This window comes from Periplaneta americana, chromosome 6 (genome assembly GCF_040183065.1).
Source record: "Periplaneta americana isolate PAMFEO1 chromosome 6, P.americana_PAMFEO1_priV1, whole genome shotgun sequence".
Classification (NCBI taxonomy): Eukaryota; Metazoa; Arthropoda; class Insecta; order Blattodea; family Blattidae; genus Periplaneta; species Periplaneta americana.
Window position 1 is genome coordinate 178401037 of NC_091122.1, and position 27836 is coordinate 178428872.

Genomic DNA, 27836 nt, shown 5'->3' on the forward strand with positions numbered 1-27836 from the left:
CTAGCATATCTAGCGCTTAATGCCCGCGCACGACGTCAAGGTCAGAAAAATGTGCTTGCTTTACATCACTGCTCTAGACATCTGATATGTTACACATAAAACTTGCACATGGTATTAACAGATTTTTCGAATGTCAAACCCATAAGTGTTTGAAATTAAAATTATCATTTTGTGACACCATTTATTTTGTGTGTTCGTATGTTTTAGTAGTTGTTTATTGTGTTATGAATTCAAATGCAGGAAGTCCGAATGAATGACCCTTCATGATATGAAAGCTCTCTCTCTTCCGTTTATTTCTTTACGAGTTTCAATTTCAAGAGATCTCTTTTCAGTTATTTGTGTTGGATTTCATTAAAGTTTTTTACATTTCATGTTCAAACGTAAACTACTTTCAAACGTGGACTGAAGTTTACATTTCTGTTTATGTTAACTTTTATACAATTGTTAGTAAATTTCATTTCTTTGAATATTCTAGAAATATTTCACTTGAAGTGAACCAGAAAGAAGCTGATGTCAGCCTCAAATGTCAATGTAATTTCCTTCCGTCGACGAGGCGTTTACTTTGTGAGCTGGATTATTTTTAAGGACATCAAAGCAGCTGAAATCTCAAAGGGCATTATAACGTGTTTGTGTTTTTACAATAGTATTCTATATTCTTCCCAAGTTGAGAAAAGGTTTCCATGGCAATAACAGCACCCAAAAGACTGCTGCTGAGTTTGTAATTTAAAACCTTTGTTATGAAGGTCTGAAGCCGCACAAACTCCGGAATAAACTCTCAAGTGTCAGGATCGTTATCCCATGCATCGCGTAGGATAAGTAGATTTGTCCAGTTCCAATATCATTTAATTCTTGATCTTTCCAAGTTTCTTGTTTCTAATGGCTACCTAGAATTACGAACAGATTGTTAGAGAATAATTCTGTCGAGTTTGATGTCAAATTTCTGTCGACTACAAGAGGGCAAATATCAGAACGGCTACAGTAACAATTAACAGAAGCGATAAGAAGAAACCTACAACTTCGTAAACTTGAATCGTACTTTACGTAACCCGCTTTTCATTTTCGTCCTTTCTAGGGTTTCAGTTCGCGAAGGGTCAGCCTATTGATTGAGAATACTGAACTTTACTTCCTCTGTTTTTACAAGTTCTTGCCTGTTTCGAAAATCGAGGAAGTTATTTTGCCCTTTCCACTCTCAAAGCATTCATGCACATCACAAACCATGTTTCTCTCCTGGCTGTTCAGAGAAATGTGTCTGAGTGAGAAAAAGGTGATAATGCCGGCGAAATGAGTCCAGGGTCCAGCGCCGAAATTTATCTTTGCGTTTCACGTATAGAGAGGGTTGACCTCAATAGCCTGCCGGCCTGGGTGACGCAAGCGGTAAAGGCACGGCATGTCTCTATCGCTTGAGCCGAAGGGTTGTAGGTTCAGTTCCCGCCTCGGGTATGGGTGTTGTGTACGTAGGGGAGTAGTGGGTACAGTGAGACACAAAATATTAAGACATATGTATGCAAGTGAAATTTCAAGTATTTTTAAAATCAAGTGCAACAGAAATATACATTAAAACATGGAGTCTAGGGAATCGTGTAGGACTATTTTCAAAAAACTACAAATAATGCCCAAGGCTTGTCAGTATATCTTTTCATTAATAGTATTCCTCGTATGTAATCGTGAAAACTTTGTAACTAATTCAACAGTTCATAGCATAAATACACGTCAAAAAAATGACTTTCATATTCCATCGGCAAGTCTATCGTGCTATCAAAAAGGAGTGCGTTATATGGCAGTAAAAATTTTTAATAGCCTCCCTATCGATATAAAAAATGAAACTCAAAACATAAAATTATTTAGGGCCAAATTAAAGAAGTACCTAATTTCTCACGCCTTCTATTCTGTAAGTGAATTCATGACATTCAATAACACTTCATGAAATTGATACTAAAACTTTGTGTTGTACTAGTAGACTATATTGTAAATCTCGTCTATATATATTTCATCTAGACTGTGACTATAAATTAAGATTTTATAATAGTATTAAGTTTTTTGACTTGTTCCATATTCTAGCTGTAAGCATGTATGAATACCATGGAATGTTAATAAATACAATACAATACAACACAATACAATAATAATACATAAACAGAAATGTTAATAGATAAAGGACATAATATACAATGTGTGTTTGTCAAAAAAAAATGCAAATGTCTCACTGTTCCCATTCAGGGGGGTACAGTGAGACACCAGTGTCTTTTAACGGACATTGAAATGATTTACATTTATTTAAAAAGAAAAGAAAGCTTGCTGTCTCTTTATCTTGCCAAGTTCTGTTGACTTATTTAGAATCATTTTGATGTCTGACTTCGAAACCATTGAAACATCTGGAACATTTGGAAAAGTGAATTTTCCATGGCTTTTCAAACTTTTGCTAAAAAATAAAATGAATTTTTGGTGACAACAAAGCTTATAATTAAAAGAATTTAATTTAATTCTTTATTATTTTTAATATATATATATTATTTTAATTTTTTGAATATTTTTTTATTTAAGGAACCATTAAAATGTAGTGTATCCATTATTTTAAGCTACCGTTCCTAAATTGGTTACTAGTATGTTCATTTTTAATGTCAGTTACTGGTAAATGTAATATAATTACAGTTTGTTTTTGCAAATCATTGATACATGGGAACAGTGAGACGTCACAGTGTACCCTTCAATGGCATGTCTCACTGTTCCCTTTACGCATAGTTCGTTTAAAAATGACGCCATCACTTCAAAATCAAAACAAGAAAGACGAAACTTTGCAAAACATAACGTTCAAATACCATAGTATTAGGTAACAAAACATTCATATTTCTATTTAATTATTATATCCAATATAACCTTCATTAAACACAAGCCAAAATTTTACTTCTAGAGTGAAAAATTACGAATTATTTTTTCATCACTCACCTATATAACTAGAATCAAATCGACTATGAAAATACTGTTACTTTACTCATGCAACATACAACTCCACTGTTACAAACATTTCAACATCAAAATTTACCATCTAATAAAAAATGTCTCACTGTTCTCCCTGTCTCACTGTACCCACTTCTCCCCTACTAGTTTAAGAAAGCGGAAAACAGAAAAAGAGAAAAAAAATAGTATTAGTGGCTACTTGGCCATTTTCCTAGAAAACCTGCACGTTACTCTTTGTGGTGCAGGTATAGGGAGTTTTGAAATAAAAGTCGCTGATGTTTTTGTGGTTTCAAGCAATTTGGTGTGAATTGCGGTCTTGTGAACTTGTAAGTTTTGTCTTATGCGTAATTATATTTAGTTCTAATTGGTGGAAGAGGGGACCATATTCGTTCCGAAAATAAAGAGCTTGCATGCCTGGTTCACGAGTATTTTCAGACAGAATATGACTATGTAAGATGCGGTAAACCTATGATATCCGTCACTAAGTGTATGAAAGAACTATTACAGCGATTGGAATTAGTGAATGGAAGGTCCGTGGTTCGATCTCAGGTGGTGACAGGATTTTTTCTCGTTGCCAAACTTTCAAAACGGCTCCGAGGATCACTCAGCCTCCTATAAAATTGAGTACCGGGTCTTTCCCGGGGGTAAAAGGCAGTCAGAGCGTGGTGCCGACCACACCACCTCATTCTAGTGCCGAGGTCATGGAAAGCATGGGGCTCTACCTCCATGCCCCCCAAGTGCCTTCACGGCATGTTACGGGGATACCTTTTTTTTAGAATTCTTAAGGGAAAGTATAGGTGAAATTTCTAAATTCGGTTTGACACTAATGAGCTGAAATTTTTACTAGATGTGCCTCTCCTAATGTATATTTAGTGGTGCAATTTTCATTTTTATCAGTGTAACCATTTTTGAGATATAATTTATTTTACACTATTTGAAATATTTTATATAAATGTTCCACACGATGAAGGTAGAAAATGTTCACTTTTTAAAAATAGGCTATGCATTTTATTCGTTTCATATTTAAAGACATTTTTTTCATATGATTTTGTTCAGTTTTTATTAAATTCGGAAATAAAAATTTTTGAACGTGATGAATACTAATTTTATTATTTTTTTTTTGTAATTTATTCATACTTATCAGTTAATAACTTACGAAATATAAAAAATACAAAAAAATTAATATGACAAATTTTTAGTTGTACTTTATGAGTATAATTACGTTGAAAATTTGAAGCAAACTGCTTCAAAACTCCATCACGTAGAATGTTTTACATATTGAGAAATGTAGGCCTAATAAAATAGTACATTATACAACGAGCCTATAATGGTAGTAATTAAGACGCGAGTATGTTTATGAAAGGAGCGCAAGCAAGTTTCATAATTTTCATACGAGCGTCTTAATTACCACCATAGGCAAGTTTCATACGACTTTTTATGCTCGACCATATTTCTAACTTGAAATTATTCAAAAGTATTCATGTTATTCTTATCTGACTGGGGAGCGGAACTGACCTTGTGCAATACCTCGTAAATTGTGAGATGTGCGCAGACGCGAAAGTATTGATTTTTTCCGAGAAACAAATGTCATTGACCTTGATATAATCTAGAGAGTAAAATAAACATTAATCGTGTTATAACCTTGAAATTTATTTAGACATTGAAAAACGAGATGACAAATTGAATTTATTTGAATATTATTTACAATTAACGCTAATTATTATAGTAGCAGAACATAACCTTCTGCGACAGTATTGGATTTCCAGCCTCCGTGACGTTTCGCTAGTTGTCTTTCGATTGCATATCCTAGAATAATCGATACTTGCGCTTTCATATTGCTACAATGGTGTTTTATGATTGGTGGAACACCTGAACTTTAATGAATAGGTACTTTAATAATGAGGTCCATTAAAGGGCTGCTACCAGGTGTATAATTATTACATTTCGGCATGGTCGAGCATAAAAATACTTTCGAGAAAAACAAATTTTAAATTATAACTAGTGTTTTCTTCATCTGGCATACCTTTGAATATTTTATATTGTTTAAATGTTCACTAGGACGAAAATTAAATTAGATTTAGAATCTAATGAGATTATACTCATTAAAAATATAAAAACAGAAAATCACATTTGTTTCAAATTTTTTGTCAGATTTCATCTATACTTTCCCTTACGGAGAAGCAAACAAATGAATTGAAAAATCCAACGAATTGACTCATAAATACTGAATATGGAAAACTGTTGTGCAGGGACAAGACGAACAGACTCACCAAAAATACTTTTTCGCATTTAGAAATGCTGTGATTATGTATTTTTGTAAAAAGAAAATCTCGAAATTGACTTCACAAACCATTACATTTTCTCTTAAAACTTCGAATAATAAGAGACTAAAAGATAGAACTGCAGATGTGGCACTCTTTTGTTTGAGATAATACCACAGTCTGGTAAATATAGTCACGAAACTTGAGTTGTTGAGGGTACTAGGAACAAAAGACTGTGCCGGTACTATTTCGCATTGTCTGTAATGAGGCGATAGTAGCGATCCTAGTGGTTAGCAACTATCTATGGATGCATATTCCCTACGTATTGAGCTTCGTGACTGTATATACTAGACTGTAAGTTTATCTGAAAAATAATCATAAAAGCACACACTCAAAACTAATTACAGCTAGGATTTATTAAAGCGATAGCTAAGCTTTCCTCTCAGCTTCTTAATGAAATATCTCATGTTACGACTATGAACCTCGTAAATTTGGACCCTCCCACCAGATTAATTATAAACCCATAACATTAAGCACCCGACAGAATCGATAAACCGGTGATGTATATGTCTGGTGACGATAAGGTCTTCAATATTCATCCTATTTCAGTCTCATAAAGTGAGACTCTCCAGTAATTCACTAGAATAGCATTCTTGCTTGCATTAACCCAAAGAAATTTTCAAATGCCGGTGCTTATATTAGTCACAAAGTTGTACACACAATGATTCAAAATTTTAATCAGAACATTCAAAAGCTGTTGAATAGGAACCGATATCCGACGAGATGAAAAGAAGGTGACGCTATTATCTTGTGTGTCAGTAACGTCAATCATAAATGCCACCCAAAATCACGTGGTACATTGTAAAAAATTGACTAAAATATCATAATTCAGACGACTATTATTATATTATTATTATTATTATTATTATTATTATTATTATTATTATTATAGTTTTCTGTCAAAGGGTAGGTCTTTCACTGCAAACCCGGCAATATCCAATCTTTCCTATTTTCTGCGTTTCCCTTAGTCTCCTTATACGATCCATATATCTTATTGTTATCTATTATTTGATATCTTCTTCTATCCCGAACTTTTCTCTCGTTCACCATTCCTTCCAGTACATCCTTGCATTAACCCAAAGAAATTTTAAATGCCGGTGCTTGTATTAGTCACAAAGTTGTACACACAATGATTCAAAATTTTGATCAGAACATTCAAAAGCTGTTGAATAGGAACCGATATCCGACGAGATGAAAAGAAGGTGACGCTATTATCTTGTGTGTCAGTAACGTCAATCATAAATGCCACCCAAAATCACGTGGTGCATTGTAAAAAATTGACTAAAATATCATAATTCAGACGATTATTATTATATTATTATTATTATTATTATTATTATTATTATTATTATTATTATTATTATAGTTTTCTGTCAAAGGGTAGGTCTTTCACTGCAAACCCGGCAATATCCAATCTTTCCTATTTTCTGCGTTTCCCTTAGTCTCCTTATACGATCCATATATCCTATTTTTATCTATTATTTGATATCTTCTTCTATCCCGAACTTTTCTCTCGTTCACCATTCCTTCCAGTACATCCTTCAGTAGGCAGTTTCTTCTCAAGCAGTGACCCAATCAATTCATTTTTCTCTTCCTGATCAGTTTCAGCATCATTCTTTCTTCACCCACTTTTTCCAGCACACCTTCATTTCTTATTGTCTGTCTTTTTCACACACTCCATTCTTCTCCATATTCACATTTCAAATGCTTGCAGTCGCTTCTCTTCACTTCGTCGTAATGTCCATGTTTCTGCCCCCATACAATTCCGCGCTCCATACAAAGCACTTCACTAGTCTCTTCCTTAGTTCTTTTTCCAGATGTCCGCAGAAGATGCTCCTGTTTCTGTTAAAAGCTTCCTTTGCCATTGCTATCCTCCTTTTGACTTCCTGGCAGCAGCTCATGTTACTGCTTATAGTACACCCCAAGTATTTGAAGCTGTCCACTTGCTCTACTGCCTAGTTTCCAATTCGCATGTTTACCTTCTTTATTTGGGTAACAAATGAAACAATTGGACAGAAATTCCCAATTGAAGATAAAATAACAAACCGTAGACATAATTGCATTGAAGATAAAGAAAGAAGAGATCCAAGCCTAGTTTTTTATCCTATAAATACAGAAACGGAAAATAATAATAATAATAATAATAATAATAATAATAATAATAATGATAGTGGTTTATTTAACCTGGCAGAGTTAGGTTAGGTTACATTCAATACTATTATTATTATTATTATTATTATTATTATTATTATTATTATTATTATTATTATTATATTACATATTATTATTTTATCATCATCATCCTGATGGTGAGGTGAACCTCTAACTTTACGTCCAACTTAGGTGAACCGTTACGTTAATCCCTGACTAGGCGGATTCTCACCAGTCGACTGTGCCAAGGTTCACTGTATATTCAGGCATCCCACATGTCTTAGGTTAACCCCAGTATTTCGCGGGCCACAGGTAAAAGCCTCTAACCTAGACCATTCGATCATCCCACGGACATGATTCGTCCATAGTAACATTCTCTTTTTCTTCTTGATAGATCGAGCAATCATAATGCCATGTTAGCTCGTTCAGTAGAACCAGGCGTTCCCGCTTACGGGTTCCCTAACACACAACGCCAAAACTAAGGTCATTTATCTTACCCAAACGTTTGTCGCTCTAATTAATTATCATCCTGTATCTACGCCACTGAAAAGGAGCACGTGTAAATAAAAATGGTTGTTAAAATAGTCTCCGTTTAAATAATTTGAAAAGAAAAAAAAGTTTGACAAACATAATAAAGAGTGGATATGATATGCAGGATCACATCACGTCAACTTGAATGACACATTCCTGAATAGGTAAACAGCCATCTGGTCATCAAGCATATCTAGAGCCCGTGAATGTAATCCCCAGAGTGAACGATGGAGCGAGGCTGTAATCTTTTAAGTACCGCCTCTTATACATCCACGCGGCATTTTTCTTCAGTCTTATAAGCCTATGAAGCTTGAGACGACAGCATCTGCGTCTTTCTCTATGACCTACTTTGCATTAACTTCATATTGCTCAAATTGAGGGATTTGTAATCGTTGTATTTTAAAATTACGAAGTTGATAGGATTTACATTCTCTTCCAGTCTATTAAGATCGTGGGTGTACAAAGGAAAACCACAAAGACTAATTTTATCTTCAACAGAGAAACACAGGACGTAACAAAATAATACAGACAACTTTATAGTATTTGTAGATGGCGCAGTTGCAGTGTTGTAACCACAGGCAACTCGTGTATGACATTTTTACAAATAATTAAAGTTTACAAAACTTTAACAGACTTCCAAAACCCAGGGCCTGTTTTATAAAAGTAGGCCTACTACTTTTAGCAGTTACTTACTAGAAGTGTAAAAATTAGTAGCCTAGTTAGCAGCGACGAAAATTCGAATTCATAAATAAAACTATACACTGCTAAATTTCCTACACTACTTCTAGCAGTTACTAGTGTGGTCGTGTGTGTGAACTTTTCGTTCTGAAAAGGAATTTTAAAATGTTACATTTGTTCCGATCAAATATCTGTATATTTGAAAGACAAAATTAAAATTCGTTCAGACATTTATTATCATAATACAGTGCTCTCTTAAATTGACTGAGAATATTGGGAATTAAATCAATGGCTTTCCCAAAACACGCTATGAAATATTTCTTATAAAAGAATCTTTATCTCGGAAAGGAAGCAAAAACGAGTAAAATTGTATTAAACTTTTATGTTTGAAAAATCTCAAAAAATAACCCCATGAAATTAATGAGATTACTTACGGTTCATTCTGTATATACAAGATGTTTAATTTATTTTGACCACCCAGAATAACTTTGTACGCAAACACCATTTGGTGCTTGTGTAGAAAGTTTTTTGGGTGGTCAAGATAAATGGGACACCCTGTATATATAATTCTCTCTATTTTATTTCATGACTTCCTCTATTGACTGAATGTATAAGTATTATTAGAATATGTTAACTCAGTTGCATCTTTGCTTTGAAATATTTCAAAATTTTATTATAGGCTATATATTTCTTTTCCTTCCTTACCCCTTTTTGTTCTCTTTATCAGCTGATGAATTTATTATCATAGCCTTTTATTGTAAATTTTATTTAATTTTCTTTTTTTTTTCTTTTTTATTATTATTTTATTACATTCTATTTTGTTATATTCTTCCTTACGTTTTTCATATTAACCATTTGTACTAAATGAGTTGCTTTTACTATATTCCAATGTATTTTACATTCTTTTTTCCTTTATGGTATTATTTTCATGTTGTTTAGTGTCGATTTTATTATGCTATTATTATTATTTTTTTGTAATATGTTAGTATTTTGTTCTTTAACTTTTTGTTAAATTTTAAACTGCTTGTATACTTTGTGACCTGTAGAGTGTAAGAAAAGGCCCTATGGCCTTAACTCTGCCAGTATAAATAAAGAATTATTATTATTATTATTATTATTATTATTATTATTATTAAAGTCCGGAAGCTAAAGTTATTTAAGGAAAATTTTTGAGAATAAAGAATTTATTAATGACGATCCACTTAATTCACTAGGCCTAAAACCGCGACCATGTCCCTGTATCTAGTGTAGTTTTACAGTAATGTTTATAACTAGGGAAAGACTTTATGTTCACTTGTATGTATGTATGTATGTATGTATGTATGTATGTATGTATGTATGTATGTATGTATGTATGTATGTATGTATGTATGTATGTATGTATGTATGTATAGTATGTACAGTATGTATGTATAGTATGTACAGTATGTATGTATGTATGTATGTATGTACGTACAGTATGTATGTATGTAGAGTATGAATGTATGTACAGTATGTATGTATGTATGTATGTACAGTATGTATGTATGTATGTACAGTATGTATGTATGTATGTATATATGTATGTATGTACAGTATGTATGTATGTACAGTATGTACAGTATGTATGTATGTATGTACAGTATGTAAAGTATGTATGTATGTATAGTATGTATGTATGTATGTACAGTATGTATGTATGTACAGTATGTATGTATGTATGTACAGTATATATGTATGTATGTACAGTATGTACAGTATGTATGTATGTACAGTATGTATGTATGTACAGTATGTATGTATGTATGTATGTATGTACAGTATGTATGTATGTATGTACAGTATGTATGTATGTATGTATGTACAGTATGTATGTATGTATGTATGTATGAATGACAGTATGTATGTATGTACAGTATGTATGTATGTATGTATGTATGTATGTATGTATGTATGTACAGTATGTATGTATGTATGTATGTATGTATGACAGTATGTATGTATGTACAGTATGTATGTATGTATGTATGTATGTATGTATGACAGTATTTTTTTTTTTTTTGTATATCAGCATGCTCCATTACATTGGAGTAATACTACATGCTTTACATAAATATTACAATAATTAGTTACATAATTTATGAGAACAAGATATTTACAATTTTGATTGCGATCTTGAAATTCTTATAGATACAAGTGTTGCCTAATTGTACTTCTATATATTTTAGGTTACCATCATTGTTAATATTACTTCTCATTTCAATTCTGTTACATTTTGCCAAATTCTATGGATTTTATAAATTTTCTGAAGCTTTTGAGGTATGCTGTTGTGAACTGATCAAAAGGTGGAGGCCAGGTTTGACCTGTGCGTATTATACTAGCTCGTAGGATTCTTCTTTCTTTTATCAGTGTGGCACATCTTAGTATTATATGGTTGACTGTCTGCTCTTCTTTTAGTCTGCAAGGGCACGTTGGAGTTGGAATAATCTTGAATCTGTGAAGGTACGATCTTGTGAAGCCGTGACCTGTCACAATAGAAGTAAATTCTGCCCCGACAGGGAAATTTATCTTCAATCTATCTTTAATTGATGGGAAAATGATTTCGTTATTGCGCCCTTAGTTGAGATAGTCCACTGCTCTTGCCATTTTCTTAAGGTCTTTTCTCTCTCTTCTGTTACTATGGTATCTCTCGGTATTTTGTTATAAGCTATTTCCCCTTCATCTTCTATGGCGGCTTGTTTGGCAAGACGGTCAGCTATCTCATTCCCTACTATTCCGACATGGGCCTTCACCCACCTAAAGAGAACTGTCCATTGCTGTCTCTCCAATTTTTTTCAATTCTCTCTTTATATTTTCAATTATTGGATTATGTTTATTCTTGTTCTGTAAAGTGTCCAGTGTCACTTTGCTGTCTGTGTTAACTACTGCAATATTCTCTGTTTCTTCTGTTATTTCTACATTCTCAATGTGTTGTAGTACCTTCAAGATTGCTATTTGTTCTGCCTGATTGTTAGAACATTTTCCATGCAGTTTGTATTTGGATCGGTGGATGACCATGTCGTTTTGGATTATGACGGCAGCAGCTCCAACTTTTCCTCCGATTTTACTTCCATCCGTGTATATATCTATTTTGTTTGCCGTATCCTCCATAGGCGCTCTTATGAGTGGTTCTTCAGCTGGGTGTGGCCAGTGAATCACTTCCAGAGGTGCATCGTACTCCATGTTTTTGTGGGTGGCTCTATAAATTCTGACCTTTTCTTCTATGACTAGACGAATTGGAAGAACTCCTGCTATTACACATGAGGCGTCATATGAAAGTGTTCTAAATGCCTTCGCTATTTTTATGTTCATTAGTCTTTGAACACGTTGGTATTTCCTTAAGTTGTTTTGTTTTGTTAAGGCCTTCTCCCATATCGGTGCGCCATATGTTAGTACTGGTTCAATTGCACCCATGTATATGGTTTTTAGTGCCCGATGTTCTAGACCCCATTTGAGTTTAGCTACTCTTGCTAGCATGTTTATTATCGGAGTGCATTTCTCTGTAATGTAATCTACATGTTTGTCAAAATTAAATCTGTTATCGAGATAGATACCCAAGTACTTTAGTTCGGATACTTGCTCCAGACGTTTATTGTTTAAGTAGATGTTCAGTGTTTTGTCGTCTCCTGATCTTTTCCTAGTATGTATGTATGTATGCATGTATGTATGTGCAGTATGTACAGTATGTATGTATGTATGTACAGTATGTATGTATGTATGTATGTACGGTATGTATGTATGTACAGTATGTATGTATGTATGTATGTACAGTATGTATGATAGTATGTATGTATGTATGTATGTATGTATGAGCCTCGAAATGCAATCACTGGCTTAATAGTGTTTTCATACCACTAAGTGAACTATAATGTCTAACAAAGCAGTCTAAGTTGCGTAATAGCATACTGTAATGTAAAACAGTTGGTGCAGTAAACGCCGCTAGGTGTCGGTGCACACGTTCAGGCGCTGAACGCAGGCCGGTGTTGGCGGCTAATACTCTCTCTTCATTATGCATTCCGAGCGAGAACAGTGATTTATCACTGTAAACACCTGCATATGTAACCTCGCAGTATTCCTTAGCAACGCAACGCAAAATGACGTAACAGCTAAATTTATACGGCCGATCCCGGGGGATACGTTACTTGGCACCGTATGTTTAATGTATTTTTCAAGCTTCGTTTCCTACACAGGAAACCGTTCAATATCTTATTTTACGCAATCACCCTTACATTAAAGCAGATGCGTCACATTTTCCTAAATTCAGTATAAATTCTAGGCAATTTCACCCCCGGTTACTTGACAGCATGCTTAGGCCTTTGCTATCTTAGTATTATTGATACCCCTACGCCAAAAAAAAAAAGAGCTGGAAAGTATGACGTTTATTGTCTACAACAAACAATATAATGTTTACATTACAGCTTAAATTATTTCGGATTATATATTATATGACTTTCTTGTGTTAAATTCTATCGTACCTGGTTTACATGTTTCGACCTATTATGGGTCATCCTCAGAACTGGTCGTTGTTGGTCTTGGCGCCTTTTGTTTTTTTTTTCCTGTGAGAGTGTGTTTGTGTGGAGTAATGTGAAGTTAAAAAGAGAGAGAGAGAGAGAGAGAGTGAGAGAGAGAGAGAGAGAGAGTGTGTGTGTGTGTGTGTGTGTGTGTGCGTGCGTGCGTGCGTGCGTGCGTGCGTGCGTGCGTGCGTGTGTGTGTGTGTTTTTTTTTTTTTTTTTCTGAAATTGAGTTGTGTGTTGAGAATTTCATTGGGGTGTGTTTTCGTGTGTCTGTATATTTCATATTGTTCTAGTGTGTTGAGTTTCTGGCTTTTTGGTTGGATGTGCAGTATTTCCATGTCTGTGTTGATGTCTCTGTAGGTGTGGTTGACATTTGTGATGTGTTCTGCATATGTGGAGGTGTTTTGTAATTTTGTTGTGGCTGTGATGTGTTCTTTGTAACGTGTTTGAAATGATCTGCCTGTCTGTCCTATGTAGAAGTTGTTGCAGGTGTTACATTTGAGTTTGTATACGCCTGTGTGGTTGTATTTGTTTGTTTGTCTTGTTTGTGTGCTGATATGTTTTTGTAGAGTTTTATTTGTTCTGTATGCGATGTTGTAATTTAATTTCTTGAACGAGGTTGCAATCTTGTGTGTGTTTTTGTTTTCGTATGTTAGTGTGATGTATTTTTTGTGTTCTTGTGTTTGTGTTGTATTCTTATGTATTTTGTGATTATGTTTTGTCTTACGTATTATGTTGTCTATTATGTTGGGGTTGTATCCGTTTTCTTGTGCTATTTATTTGATTGTGTTTATCTCTTCGTTGTAATCCTGTTGGTATGTTGAGTAGTCTGTGTACCATATGCAGAACACATCACAAATGCTAACCACACCTACAGAGACGTCAATATAGACATGGAAATACTACACGTCCAACCAGAAAGCCAGGAACTAAACACACTAGAACAATATAAAATATACAGGCACACAAAAACACACCGCAATGAAATTCTCAACACACAACTCAATTTCAGAACACACACACTCTTTGACTCCACACTACACCACACAAACACACCCTCACAGGAAACAAAACAAGAGACGCCAAAACTAACAACGACCAGTTCTGAGGATGACCTATAATAGGTCGAAACATGTAAACCATGTACGATAGAATTTAACACAAGAAAGTCATATAATACATATTCCGAAGTGATAGGGTGTTAAAAGTTGTGTAATCAAGATGTATATGTTAAATTATTTAATAATCATGGTTGCGACAAGTTGCCTGAGGTTTTTTTCGGAGTTTTCCCTCAAATGCTGGGTAGTTTTGGGCTCTAGGTTCATTTCGTGTCACCAGATCCATCTCCATCCATCCTGTCTACTTCCATATTCACGTCATCCTATCATGTGGGGCTAACAGAATCCGATCTAGTGGCTATCCCAATCTCAGAACAGAATTTTCATCATAACCGCTAAAAAGTGGGCAGAGACGCAAATGACTACTTGCCAATATGCGTGGTGTTAGTTTAAAAATAGTTTATAACTGTTCTATTATGTTAACTTATACATTGATATACCGGTATTTATTTACAGTTTTTTTGCACAACGATAGATCTTTCACTGCAAACCCAGCATTTTCACATTTTCTCTCTTTTCCGCCTTCCTCTTAGTCTCCACATCCGTTTCATATTTCTTAATGTTGTCTATCATGTGATATCTTCTTTTGCCCCGAACTTTTCTTCCGTTCAGGAGACAGTTTCTTCTTAACCAATGACCCAGCCAATTACTTTTTTTTTTCCTGATCAGTTTCAGCATTATTATTTCTTGACTTATCTTTCTAGCACAGCTTTATTTCTTATTGTCTGATATATTATATTATATTATATTATATTATATTATATTATATTATATTATATTATATTATATTATATTATATTATATTATATTATATTATATTATATTATATTATATTATATTATATTATACACCGTGTTTCAAAATGAATATCGGGATTTTAAGGCTTTGTAGTATTTACTACATTTCACGTACAATTATAAATAGTACATTAAATGAAAGAGTAACTCAAACAGTTTTGTACTCATGCATGCGCATGCACTGTTTCCTCTGTCTGCCGTTAGAAAGCGCGTTGAACGAGTGAGAGAGTCTTTCACGCGTAGCCCCAAGAAATCTGTTCGGTAGGCTAGTCGTGAATTAGCAATTCCAGCGACGTCAGTGTGGAGAATTTTAAGGAGACGCTTACAACTACGTCCTTATCGGTTGCAGTTGGTACAAGCTCTACAGCCTACACAGCTTGTTTAGCATGGCCTCCACGTTCACCAGATAAAGGATCGTATGTATGTACTTCCACTACCAGCTGACCTACCAGACTTAAGACAGAGGATTGAAGCAGTTGTTGCAACAATTACTGCAGGCACACTGATCAAGGCTAGGGAAGAACTCGCTTATCGACTCGATGTGACGAATGATGCTCACATTGAGCACTTGTAGCAAACTGTTTGAGTTGCTCTTTCATTTGGTGTATTATTTATGATTGTACGTTAATAGTACATTATGCAACGAGCCTATAATGATAGTAATTAAGAAAGCGAGTATGGATGTTTATAAAACGAGCGCAAGCGAGTTTCATAATTTTCATACGAGCTTCTTAATTACCATTATAGGCGAGTTTCATACGACATTTAATGCTCGATCATATTTCTAACTTGAAATTAATTCAGATGTATACATTTTATTTGTATCTGACAAGATCGGAAATGACCTTGTTCTAGGTCGTGAATTGTGAGATGTGCGCAGACGCGAAAGTATTGATTTTTTTCCGAAGAACAATAATGTCATTGACCTTGTGTAATCCCATTAAACGTGGTATAACTTTGATTATTGAATTCGACAGTGAAAAACGAGATGACAAATTAAATTTATTTGAATATTATTTACAATTAACGCTAATTATTATAGTAACAGAACATAACCTTCTGCGACAGTATTGGATTTCAGCCTCCGTGACTTTTCGCTAATTCTCTTTCGATTGCATATCCGAGAATAATCGATACTTGCGGTTTTATAACGGTACAAAGCTGACTTCTCATTGGCTAAACACATGTAAGCTGAGTTAAGACCTGTACTTTAATGAGTAAGTGTACTTTAATGACATGCATTAAAGGACTGCTACCAGGTGTATAATTAGTACATTTCGGCATGGTCGAGCATAAATGTAATAAATACTACAAAGCCTTGAAACCCCGATATTCATTTTGAAACACCCGGTATTATATTATATTATACTATATTATATTATATTATATTATCCCACGCCGTAGCGTCGTGGTCTAAGGCATCCTGCATAGGACTCGTGTTACGGAATGCGCACTGGTTCGAGTCCTCATGGGGAAAGAAATTTTCTCATGAAATTTCGGTCAGTGTATGGGACCAGTGCCCACCCAGCATCGTAATGAACTTGGAGAGCTACGATAGGTAGCGAAATCCGTTTGCGAAAACCAGCTATAACGGCTGGAGGGGATCATCATGCTAACCACACGATACCTCCAATATGGTGGATGATCGTCCACCTCTGTTTCGGTATGTGAACGTGAGGCTAGCAACCGGCTGGTCAGTCTGGGCCCTTCAAGTGCTGTGGCGCCACGGATTATAGTATATTATATTATATTATATTATATTATATTATATTATATTATATTATATTATATTATATTATATTATATTATATCTTATATTATATTATACTATACTATACTATATTATACTACATTATACTATGTTATATTATATTATATTATATTATATTATATTATATTATATTATATTATATTATATTATATTATATTATACTATGTTATATTATATTATATTATATTATATTATATTATATTATATTATATTATATTATATTATATTATACTATACTATACTATATTATATTATATTATATTATATCTTATATTATATTATATTATATTATATTATATTATATTATATTATATTATATTATATTATATTATTCTTAAGTCCTAAACGAAAATCGAAGCCACGATCGGCAACCTTAAAGCTGTGCGCCCTAACAGCTCAGTAGTAAATAGTATCCATATTCATATTCATATTCATATTCTTTATTTGCCTGAAGGTACAAGAATACAAGAGACCTCGTCAATGAAATAATATAAAAAACAATTTGTCAATGTTTAAAATACTAAAAGAGTAAGAAATAATAAAATTTAATTAAAATACTGCATCATTTTCAAAAAATTCATTCATATTATAAAAGGGATTATTTTGTAGCCCTCTCTTAATCTGAAATTTAAATTGTGTTTCATTAAGTGCCTTTATATTTGTTGGTATCTTATTATATACTTTTATTGCAGTAATTACATAGCTCGATTGTGTTTTCTGCAACCTGTCATGTGGTACATTTAATTGATCATTATTTCTGGTTTCATAGCGATGCAGATCTACTATACTTGTATAATTAGTAATATTCTTGTTTACATACATTAAAAGTTCAAAAATATATAATTGTAGACTGTCATAATCTTTTCATTTTTGAAAAGAGATCTACATAATAGTCTGGGTGGTGACATTGTTATAATACGAACTGCCTTTTTCTGCAGTAACAGAATGTTTGGAAGGTCAGAACTATTTCCATATAAAAGTAATCCATATCTAATAACACTTTCAAATAGTGCGTAGTAAATTTGTTTTAAATAATGTTCAGTAGCAATAGCATACATTTACGCCAAGATACCGTGTCCTGAACACTGTAATTTGCTTGTGTTGTATATCAAATGTGCGCATGGTGTATTTGTTTCAGCTGACGACCTGGACGTGATCGGGGAGAGCATCGTGTGCTCAGACAACCGCTCGCTGCCGAAGGCTCTGGAATGTGACTTCAAGTGGGACTGCCTGGAGGGCAATGACGAACATGGCTGCGGTGAGTAACCCTCTGGCTACGTCCGTTGCTATGTCCCATGTGAATTCTAACCAACTGCAGCTCTGATTTGTCTAGCGCTGATCATTCAACGAATTCACGACAATCTACTCCTTCGTATGTATTCTTTCTTCCTTTAGCCATCGGCCGCTGATTGTGTTTTGCGTGTAATAATAATAATAATAATAATAATGATTTATTTAACCTGGCAGAGTTAAGGCCATACGGCCTTCTCTAACACTCAACCAGGAGTAAAGACTGCGTTGCAAAAACACTACAAATTAACAAATTACACTACAATTTTACACACAAAACTGAATAAGATAATAATAATAATAAAAAATAAACAACAAATAAGAAGAAATCAGACATAATATATAACATACAGAAAGAAAGAAAAAAGCATAATAATATGTGAACAGCAGGTCAAAATAAATGAGGCATACAAAAAAAAAGACAATTATTCATAATAATAATAATAATAATAATAATAATAATAATAATAATAATAAAGAAGAATAGTAATAATGATAATAATAATAATAATAATACTAATAGTAGTAATAAAATAGTGCAATACAAAGTATACAGTGAATACAATATTTCTAAGTACACACAATAAGGAAAATTAAGATTATATATAGCTCAACTTATCACATTAGAGATATAACATTATCGGAAAATATGAAAACAAAAATATAAAATAAGTTGAATATCATTAGAACATAAAAAAAAATGTGAATACGTGGAAACATGCAATACAACACTTGTCATAATAGTAAGTTAGTTTGGCAACTCGTCATAAGATAATTTTCTAACTTGGATTTGAAAGAATTCAATGTTCGGCAGCCCTTGACTTCAGGCGGCAGAGAGTTCCAGTGACGGGAGGTAGCAACAGTGAAGGATGAGGAATACAGAGACGATGAGTGAAGTGGAATTTCTAGCGTGTTATCGCGTTGTGCTCGAGTATTAATATTATGATAGCGAGAGAGAGTATGAAATCGAGCGAATAAATAATAGGGGGATGAAGAGTGCATAATTCGATATAAGAGAGAAAGTGAGTGCAGATTTCTCCTCTCATGTAACCTAAGCCATGATAACTTCTTGAAAGAAGGTGAGATATGATCATAGTATCGAACATTACAAATGAAGCGGACGCACGCGTTATGAACACGCTGTAGTTTCTGAGCGGAATCAATCCTGAGATCACTGAACAAAACGTCGCAATAATCGAAGTGTACTATTTTTCTCGCTATTATCAACGTCAACTTCAAGGCAAAAAAGTGACAAACGATTTCAGGAAATTCCTGTGATTGTGTGTAATGTTTACATAGGAACTAGCTTAATGGAATTAAGAAAAATAATAGTACATTATGCAACGAGTCTATAATGATAGTAATTAAGACGCAAGTACGTTTGTTTATGAAACGAGCGTAAGCGAGTGTCATAATTTTCATAAGAGCGCCTTTATTACCATTATAGGCAAGTTTCATACGACTTTTTATGCTCGACCATATTTCTAACTTTAAATTATTCAGAAGTATACATTTTATTTGTATCTGACAGAAGATCGGACGTGACCTTGTTCATAGCTCTTGAATTGTGAGATGTGCGCAGACGCGAAAGTATTGATTTTTTCCGAGGAACAATAATGTCATTGACCTTGATGTAATGCAGAGAATGTATAACCTGGAAATTGATTTAGAATTGAAAAACGAGATGACAAATTGAATTTATTTGAATGTTATTTGCAATTAACGCTAATTATAGTAACAGAACATAACCTTCTGCGACAGTATTGGATTTCCAGCCTCCGTGACGTTTCCCTCGTCTTTCGATTGCATATCCGGGAATAATCGAAAACCTGAACTTTAATGAATAGGTGTACTTTAATGACATGCATTAAAGGACTGCTACCAAGTGTATAATTACTACATTTCGGCATGGTCGAGCATAAAAACAATTTTCTGTAATGTTAGGTACAGCTTACAGCAGTAATTCTTTTGGAAATATCCAACATTTTTTTCCTCCATTACTGTATCTTGTACAATAATGAAAATTAATATGTGTAAAATATATATATATATATTTTTTTTTTTTTCAAAATTCATAATGGTGGTAGTTCACTGTACAGTGATGAAGCGTTTCCCTCATAACTCATAAACTTTTTAACTTTTTCATGTTCTCTATCTTTATTTTATTGCTGAAAATCATGTTCACAATATCATTGCTCTTTCAACTACATTCATTAATCTTTTTATGTTAGAAGAATATACTGATATTTGGCCATTTTTTATAAATTTATTTTTATAAGTCAATTTATCAGTGGTAGAGAAGTAATCTTGCATCATATTTCAGATATGACATGCATAAATACACACACAAATTTTCATCACAGAATGTTGGATGTTTTTTAGTTATGTGGAAAACGCTTCATCACTGCACAGTGAACTGAAATAAAAATAAATAAATAAATAATTTTTTTAACTCGTAAAATATTTTTGTCATATAGCAGAAGAACAGTGTTTTACACATATTAATTTTCATTATTGTACAAGATACAGTAATGGAGGAAAAAATGTTGAATATTTCCAAAATTTTACTACTGTAAGCTGTACCTAACCCCTTAAGTGTATCTAATGAACGCATTGAAATAAGTCATGAATAATAATAATAATAATAATGATAATGCATTAAAATGTACTATAAAGAAAAGTAAAGAACCATTTCAAGTCATAATTAGCAATTAAATGGTAATCTATACTGCATACAGAGTGTAACAAAAATGTATGTCAAAACTTTAGGGTTTTTTCCTCTCACATAGAGGATGAAAATATGTCATATGAACAAAGGTGCGGAAACGCTGTACCTTCTTGTTACAACTCTTTTTATACAATTCTGCTTGCATTGAATGATGAGCAAGCTGTTTTGTTTTTGTGTGGAATACTAAGCAATGGAGTGAATCGCATGACAAGATGACTGCGTAGTAGAGTTCGAACAAAACAACATTGGAGGTGAACCTAAGAACTAAGAGTTGTTACGTCACCTCACCCTACCCCCTTTGTAACTACATTCTAACCGGAGGTAAACAAGACGTCTATATTTAATCAGACTGTTGTTGTTACACGATAGCTATGATGGCATTCCACACTGACTAGCTTGCGTAACATACAGTGTAAGCAGAGTTGTACAAGGACATCATTTTATTTTTACTTCAATTTTTATTGTACCTGAGTTTTTGAATGTACTTCACTCCCACTCCTTCTACTAAGGAAGTTCCAACTCCACACAGAACCAAGACCGCAGATAGAAAGCAGTACTGAGTTACTGGGTATAGTACGTTCCAGAAATATGTTTGCGTTTTCCAGTGATGAAAGAGCTTTCAATATTGAATCATATTTTCGCACAGGTACTGTTCGTTTGCCTACGTCGCATCCCGATTTCCCCCACCTGCTTCTGCTCGCCCCTCTGTAATAGCTGGGCTGTCTTAGCTCTTTTGTGAAAACATTAATTTCTCTTAGGAATTGGAAGTTTACGTAATATTATACAGCTGTTTAATTTAACTTAAATAAAAGGGCCTCGTTAAGTAATTAACTGTCACGTGATTTCCTCCCTTTCTACAATCCTGCGGCATAACCACTTGGACGGACAGTAGATAGCATGTCTGAGTAATTTTATATTTTCGGGTCGGGCTGAAGTGAAGATTGAATTTACAGTACGTAGAGTAGGTACAGAATTATTTCAACATGAGTTACTAGTACGAAGGACGAAACTGGCAATTGGAATTAGATGCAATAGTCTATAGTGCGATAATATGCACAAAAGAACTGAAGCCTGTATCGAAATGAACGGCCACCATTTTCAAAATTGTGTTTAAATATTAATATTATGATTATTTTTCAATTTAACTTCTTTCTCTATATTGTACGCTAATGTGCTGTAGACAGTATAATATACACTGCATAATGAATACGTTCGCATGGATAACTCACTTCGTGAGTAAAAACACTTATTCTTAATACAGTACTGTACTTTGATTAAAGGAAAACCTAATGAAAATTATCAAACTCAGAATCGCGATATTTCCTAGTTTACGTAAATGGATGAACTACTTTTATTCCTTCCTATACCTAGTAGAGTGATTTTTGTTTTACTCCAGTATCATCGAACTCCAGTCTTGGAGGGGGGAGCAAGCGGTGTTTCCGGTTCTCTAAAGGTATAGACAGGTTAATATTAAAAATGTTAGTAAAAATAAAATGATGTCCCTGTATAAAAAGAGCTGTAACAAGAGTTTTCAGGTTCATATAACACAGTTTCATCCTCTACATGAGAGGAATGTTCCCCTAAAGCTTTGACGTACCTTTTTGTTACATCCTGTATAAGCACAAGAGAATATTCTGTAAATGTGGTTATTGTTATTTATTTTAGTTTATTCATCTGTATGCGAGTAATGTCAAGCTTGTCGATGAGTATCAGGCAGGGCTCCCGATCGCGAGGGATCGCCATTCTGAATAAAGTGTACGAACCTCGGTGATGCTGGTTTGAAGGGGCCAGCCAGATTATTGCTTCTGTTTTAAGGGGAGATGTAGATCAAAATGGTCAACAATCACAAACAAATTTTATTTGCAAAGCAAAGTCAAAAGATAAGTCAAAAGACAAAGAACATGTTTCTCTGTTTCGGGTTCAATTCGCTTCGTCAGCTAAGGAAGTGTGATGACAAAAGTCTGTGGATCATTGCCTTAAGACAGAGTGAAAAATAAAAGATCTCTAATGAGAAATTATAAATTGTAGAATGTTAAATTTTGTCTCATTTAATAGTACATAGTTTCAAGAACCTTCCCTCAGAATTTGAAGACAATGTTTAACTTTGTCCGCATTTTTCTGTAACTTACATTTCTCAATACTTATGTACCGTTTTCTCAGGAATCATATGAGGCAATTGGATGAAACTTCACAATGTAGCTTCTATTGGGTAGATTCACTTTATCTTGCAAAAGAATATGTTCTCTTTTATTTTTATATTACGGAGAAAACTCATTCGTAATCCAAATTTTCCTTCAAAAGCAGAATAGTTCAGCTTACGAACACAGTTTATAAGAAACTTAATGATTTATGAACTATGTTGAAGAGTTTAAATGCAGTGTAATTTCGTGTTAGTTCAATGATTGTGTTTCCGAAGATGTTTTGAATAAAATAATTTGTCTCGAAAAACATCTTCATTAAGTAAAAGCATAATCATGAAGTTCAGTTGCATTTCAAATTTTTCTGTATGATGTTTCCCCATTTTGTATAACATAGGCTACTTTTGTATTAGCCTTAAAGTCGGGTAATTTTATGATCTTTTTTTTTTTCATCTTAAATAACGACATATTCAGAAAAAGTCATAATCTCTTATTACAATAATTGAAGACAAATTAAAGAAACTGACATATAATAGTACATTATGCAACGAGCCTATAATGAAGGTAATTAAGAAGCGAGTATGGATATTTATGAAACGAGCGCAAGCGAGTTTCATAATTTTCATACGAGCTTCTTAATTGCCATTATAGGCGAGTTTCATACGACTTTTTATGCTCGACCATATTTCTAACTTGATATTATTAATTTTCTTTGTATCTGACCTGGAGCAATGTCCCGTATGTTGTGAGATGTGCGCAGACGCGAAAGTATTGATTTTTTCCGAGGAACAGATGTTCACATTGACCTTGCTAGGCCATAAGAACCTACAGAGATAACATTGAAATTAAATTAGACATTGAAAAACGAGATGACAAATTGAATTTATTTGAATATTATTTACAATTAACGCTAATTATTATAGTAACAGAACATAACCTTCTGCGACAGTATTGGATTTCCAGCCTCCGTGACTTTTCGCTAATTGTCTTTCGATTGCATATCCGAGAATAATCGATACTTGCGGTTTTATAACGGTAGAAAGCTGACCTGTCATTGGCTGAACAGTTGTAACCTGAGTCGTCATTGGCTGAAAAACCTGACCTTTAATGAGTAGGTGTACTTTAATGACATGCATTAAAGGTCTGCTACCAGGTGTATAATTACTACGTTTCGGCATGGTCGAGCATAAAAACATTTTAAAGACAACATAGTCGAATAAATTGTTACGTAAACACAAAAATGATAGCCTTGTCTTATTAAAATATCCTGTCAAGTGCCCTAAATTCGACTCATTCTGAATCTTTCAATATACTGAAACAAGGCAAGCTGTGCATTGTGCAACTCGATTTATTCACATATTCTGCATCAACGCAGCAGAAAAACGCCTGAAATTGATTGTTTAGAGCACACGCTACATAGAGATGTAGAAGAAGTAGTCGAGGAGGCACGGCGCGTTTTCTTTGTGTAGCATGTTTGCATAGATAAATACAGTAGAACTCCGTTAGTCCGAACTAATTGGAACCTGTGGAGGAGAGGAACACTCTTCGGACTATCGAAATTTCGGATTAAGCGGGTAACAGGAATACAAGCAGGGAAACACCGTTTTTTTCTCCTAGTTTCGAGGTCTAATTTATTCATTCATTAGTGATAAAGTAAGTTGTACTGTGAGATTGGTGGGAGAAAAGGCTGAAAAAAATCAAAATCTGCCGTGGATTGAGACAAGGTTACATACTGTAGCCTTTAATATTCAATGTATATACCGTATTCTATGATTCAGTTATGATATATGCTTTTATATATTAAGTTTTACCTCTGATTGAGGTTCTGGCTGATATGTAGCGATTGAGCATGCGCAGTATGTTATAACTGAAGCTTGGAAAATTCAGGTGGCCCAAATTTTCTTTCTGGGTCTGTACCAGGCAGTACATCTCACTTGACGAAATGTGTCAGAGGAAGAACAATTTGTTTGCATACATCTGAAGTCAGACTAGTGTAATATGTAGCTAGTCGGCGATGTATGCAATGGAGGGGGAAAGGAACTGGCCACCCTACGCCATTATCTCCTGGCTTATTTGATTCATGGATGATGCCTTAATGACACCATTTAGAAGGTTCAGACCTGTCTTCGGAATATTGACTAAGTATACATACATAGGCCTACATACATACATACATACATACATACATACATACATACATACATACATACATACATACTACATAGTCTACATATTCAATTCAATTCAATTTATTTGGCCATTAGACATACAGTTTTAGGCTTCGTCAGAATACATTGAAAAACATATAAATACATTTAAAAAAACACCAATAAAAGAAACAGTACAATTTAAATATTACAATGAAAACATGAAATAATTTGAAACTTTTAAATTAAAGGAAACTAACTAAATTTTAATTAAACTCATGTATTAAAATACAATTTCATACATACATACATACATACATACATACATACATACATACAGCCACCGGCGTGGCTCAATCGGTTAAGGCGCTTGCCTGCCGGTCTGAAGTTGCGTTCGGGCGCGGGTTCGATCCCCGCTTGGGCTGATTACTTGGTTGGGATTTTTCCGAGGTTTTCCCCAACCGTAATGTGAATACAAGGTAATGTCTGGCGAATCCTCGGCCTCATCTCGCCAAATATCATCTCGCTATCACCAAACTCATCGACGCTAAATAACCTGGTAGTTGATACATACATACTTGCATACATACATAATACATACATACATACATGTATACATACATACATAATGTTAACATTATTTCGAGTCTTCCTGTATCGTAACCAAGACGACACAAGAGGGGAGGATGGCGCGAAGAAAATGAACAACTCTGAACCTCGTCACGAACTCAATAACAGGACGAGAGCCTCGTAATCTTCTTCTCGAGAAGATGAAAAGTAGCATTCGTTTCACCAAAGTGAATGAATTAGGTACGGATCCTAACGATCCTGGATTATGTTTACGTTAACCGAGATGTAATTAAAGTCCCTTCGCGGAAGTTCAATAAATCTGGCAGATCTGTTACGGAGTTCGGGCTGCGACGTGTGTTATAATGCTGCGATATTGCTGCCACGTCGAACGTGGGGATTAATCTCAATCAAATTAGATTACGTCTTGCGCGGATGTACGAAACAGAATAGACGATACGTGTTTCGTGTTGACTTAACTACAGTAATCGTAGCCATAAGTAATGGAATAGTACATTATGCAACGAGCCTATAATGGTATTAATTAAGACGCGAGTATGTTTATGAAACGAGCGCAAGCGAGTTTAATAATTTTCATAATTACCATTATAGGCAAGTTTCATACAACTTTTTATGCTCGACCATATCTTTAACTTGAAATTATTCATAAGTATTCATGTTATTCTTATCTGTCTGGGGAGCGGAACTGACCTTGTGCAATATCTCGTAAATTTTGAGATGTGCGCAGACGCGAAAGTATTAATTTTTTCCGAGAAACATATGTCATTGACCTTGATATAATCTAGAGAGTAAAATAAACATTAATCTTGATATAACCTTAAAATTGATTTAGACATTGAAAAACGAGATGACAAATTGAATTTATTTGAATATTATTTACAATTAACGCTAATTATTGTAGTAACAGAACATAACCTTCTGCGACAGTATTGGATTTCTAGCCTCCGTGACGTTTCGCTAGTTGTCTTTCGATTGCATATCCGAGAATAATCGATACTTGCACTTTCATATTGCTACAATGGTGTTTTATGATTGGTGGAACACCTGAACTTTAATGAATAGGTGTACTTTAATGAGGTCCATTAAAGGGCTGCTACCAGGTGTATAATTACTACATTTCGGCATGGTCGAGCATAAAATAACTTATACGTCTGTGGAACAGATTTGTAAAGAACTGAGTATTAACAACATGATTTACGTAATGTACGAGTACTGAATGAGTCGTTAAATTAGCTTTTAGGTGAAAAATGAATAAATGTATGTTATTCGTAGAAATCTGCGTAGTTTGGCAACAGCGCATCGCTAGCTCACGTACAAAAGCACGCAAACACTCTGAATAGCAGAGTTTCGTCTCTTAGTGACCCAAGTATGATTCTCAGACTTTTTCATGACAAGAAATAACGATACATGTTAATTTTTTTTTAATTTGCAAGAAAACCGTACATTTTTTTTTTTTTTTTTTTTTTTGGAAAACTGCAAAGGAATAAATCATTTATCAGTTTCTCTATGATAAAAGTAAAAATCAGAATCACACAGATAGTACATATCAATTAAAACAGAGCTAACATTTAGGGGAAAATTATTTTTTTCTTGTGTAAAGTATACATTTGGAACTATCTGTATCCAAGAAATAAGCTGTTAAAATTACATTACTTCCACCTTGTATAACAGAACCTTTGGTTCCACCGCAAATTTTTAGTTGGTTGTTTAGCGACGCCGAATCTACTGGGTGTTCATTTCAAAGTGTGTCATGACGTCACTGTTGTTGGGTCACCGATTTGAAGCGAGTTTCAGCCTATTATTTAAGGCGTTCTTCAATCTGAACTTGAGAACGTGTACGGTATAACTTGAACGTCGTAGCAACAGATGGCGGTCTGTACGGTCTGTGTGCTACCATAACCTCTTTCGAACTGTGTTTTGCGCCGGCAAGTCGTACGCAGGGTATTTGTTATCATCGGTTACGTACGGTAACATTCCACAACACAAATCAAATGCTCCGTGTCCATGTTGACTGTCGAAGTTAATGTCAACAAATACGTAAGTAATCGTCTTAACCCTCTCCCCATATCCCGACAGTACGTATTTCCAAAC

The 27836-nt window shown here is 34.1% G+C and overlaps 1 protein-coding gene across 2 annotated transcripts in view; it reads left to right on the top strand.

The window, feature by feature from the left end:
* Positions 1 to 27836, top strand: part of LOC138702079 (G-protein coupled receptor GRL101-like) — a 929248-nt gene that overhangs the window by 835435 nt on the left and 65977 nt on the right. For both annotated transcript variants that reach the window (XM_069829620.1, XM_069829619.1), the window contains exon 11: positions 17993 to 18112. In XM_069829620.1, the coding sequence (XP_069685721.1) occupies positions 17993 to 18112 (120 nt within the window). The remainder of the gene's footprint in view (positions 1 to 17992; positions 18113 to 27836) is intronic.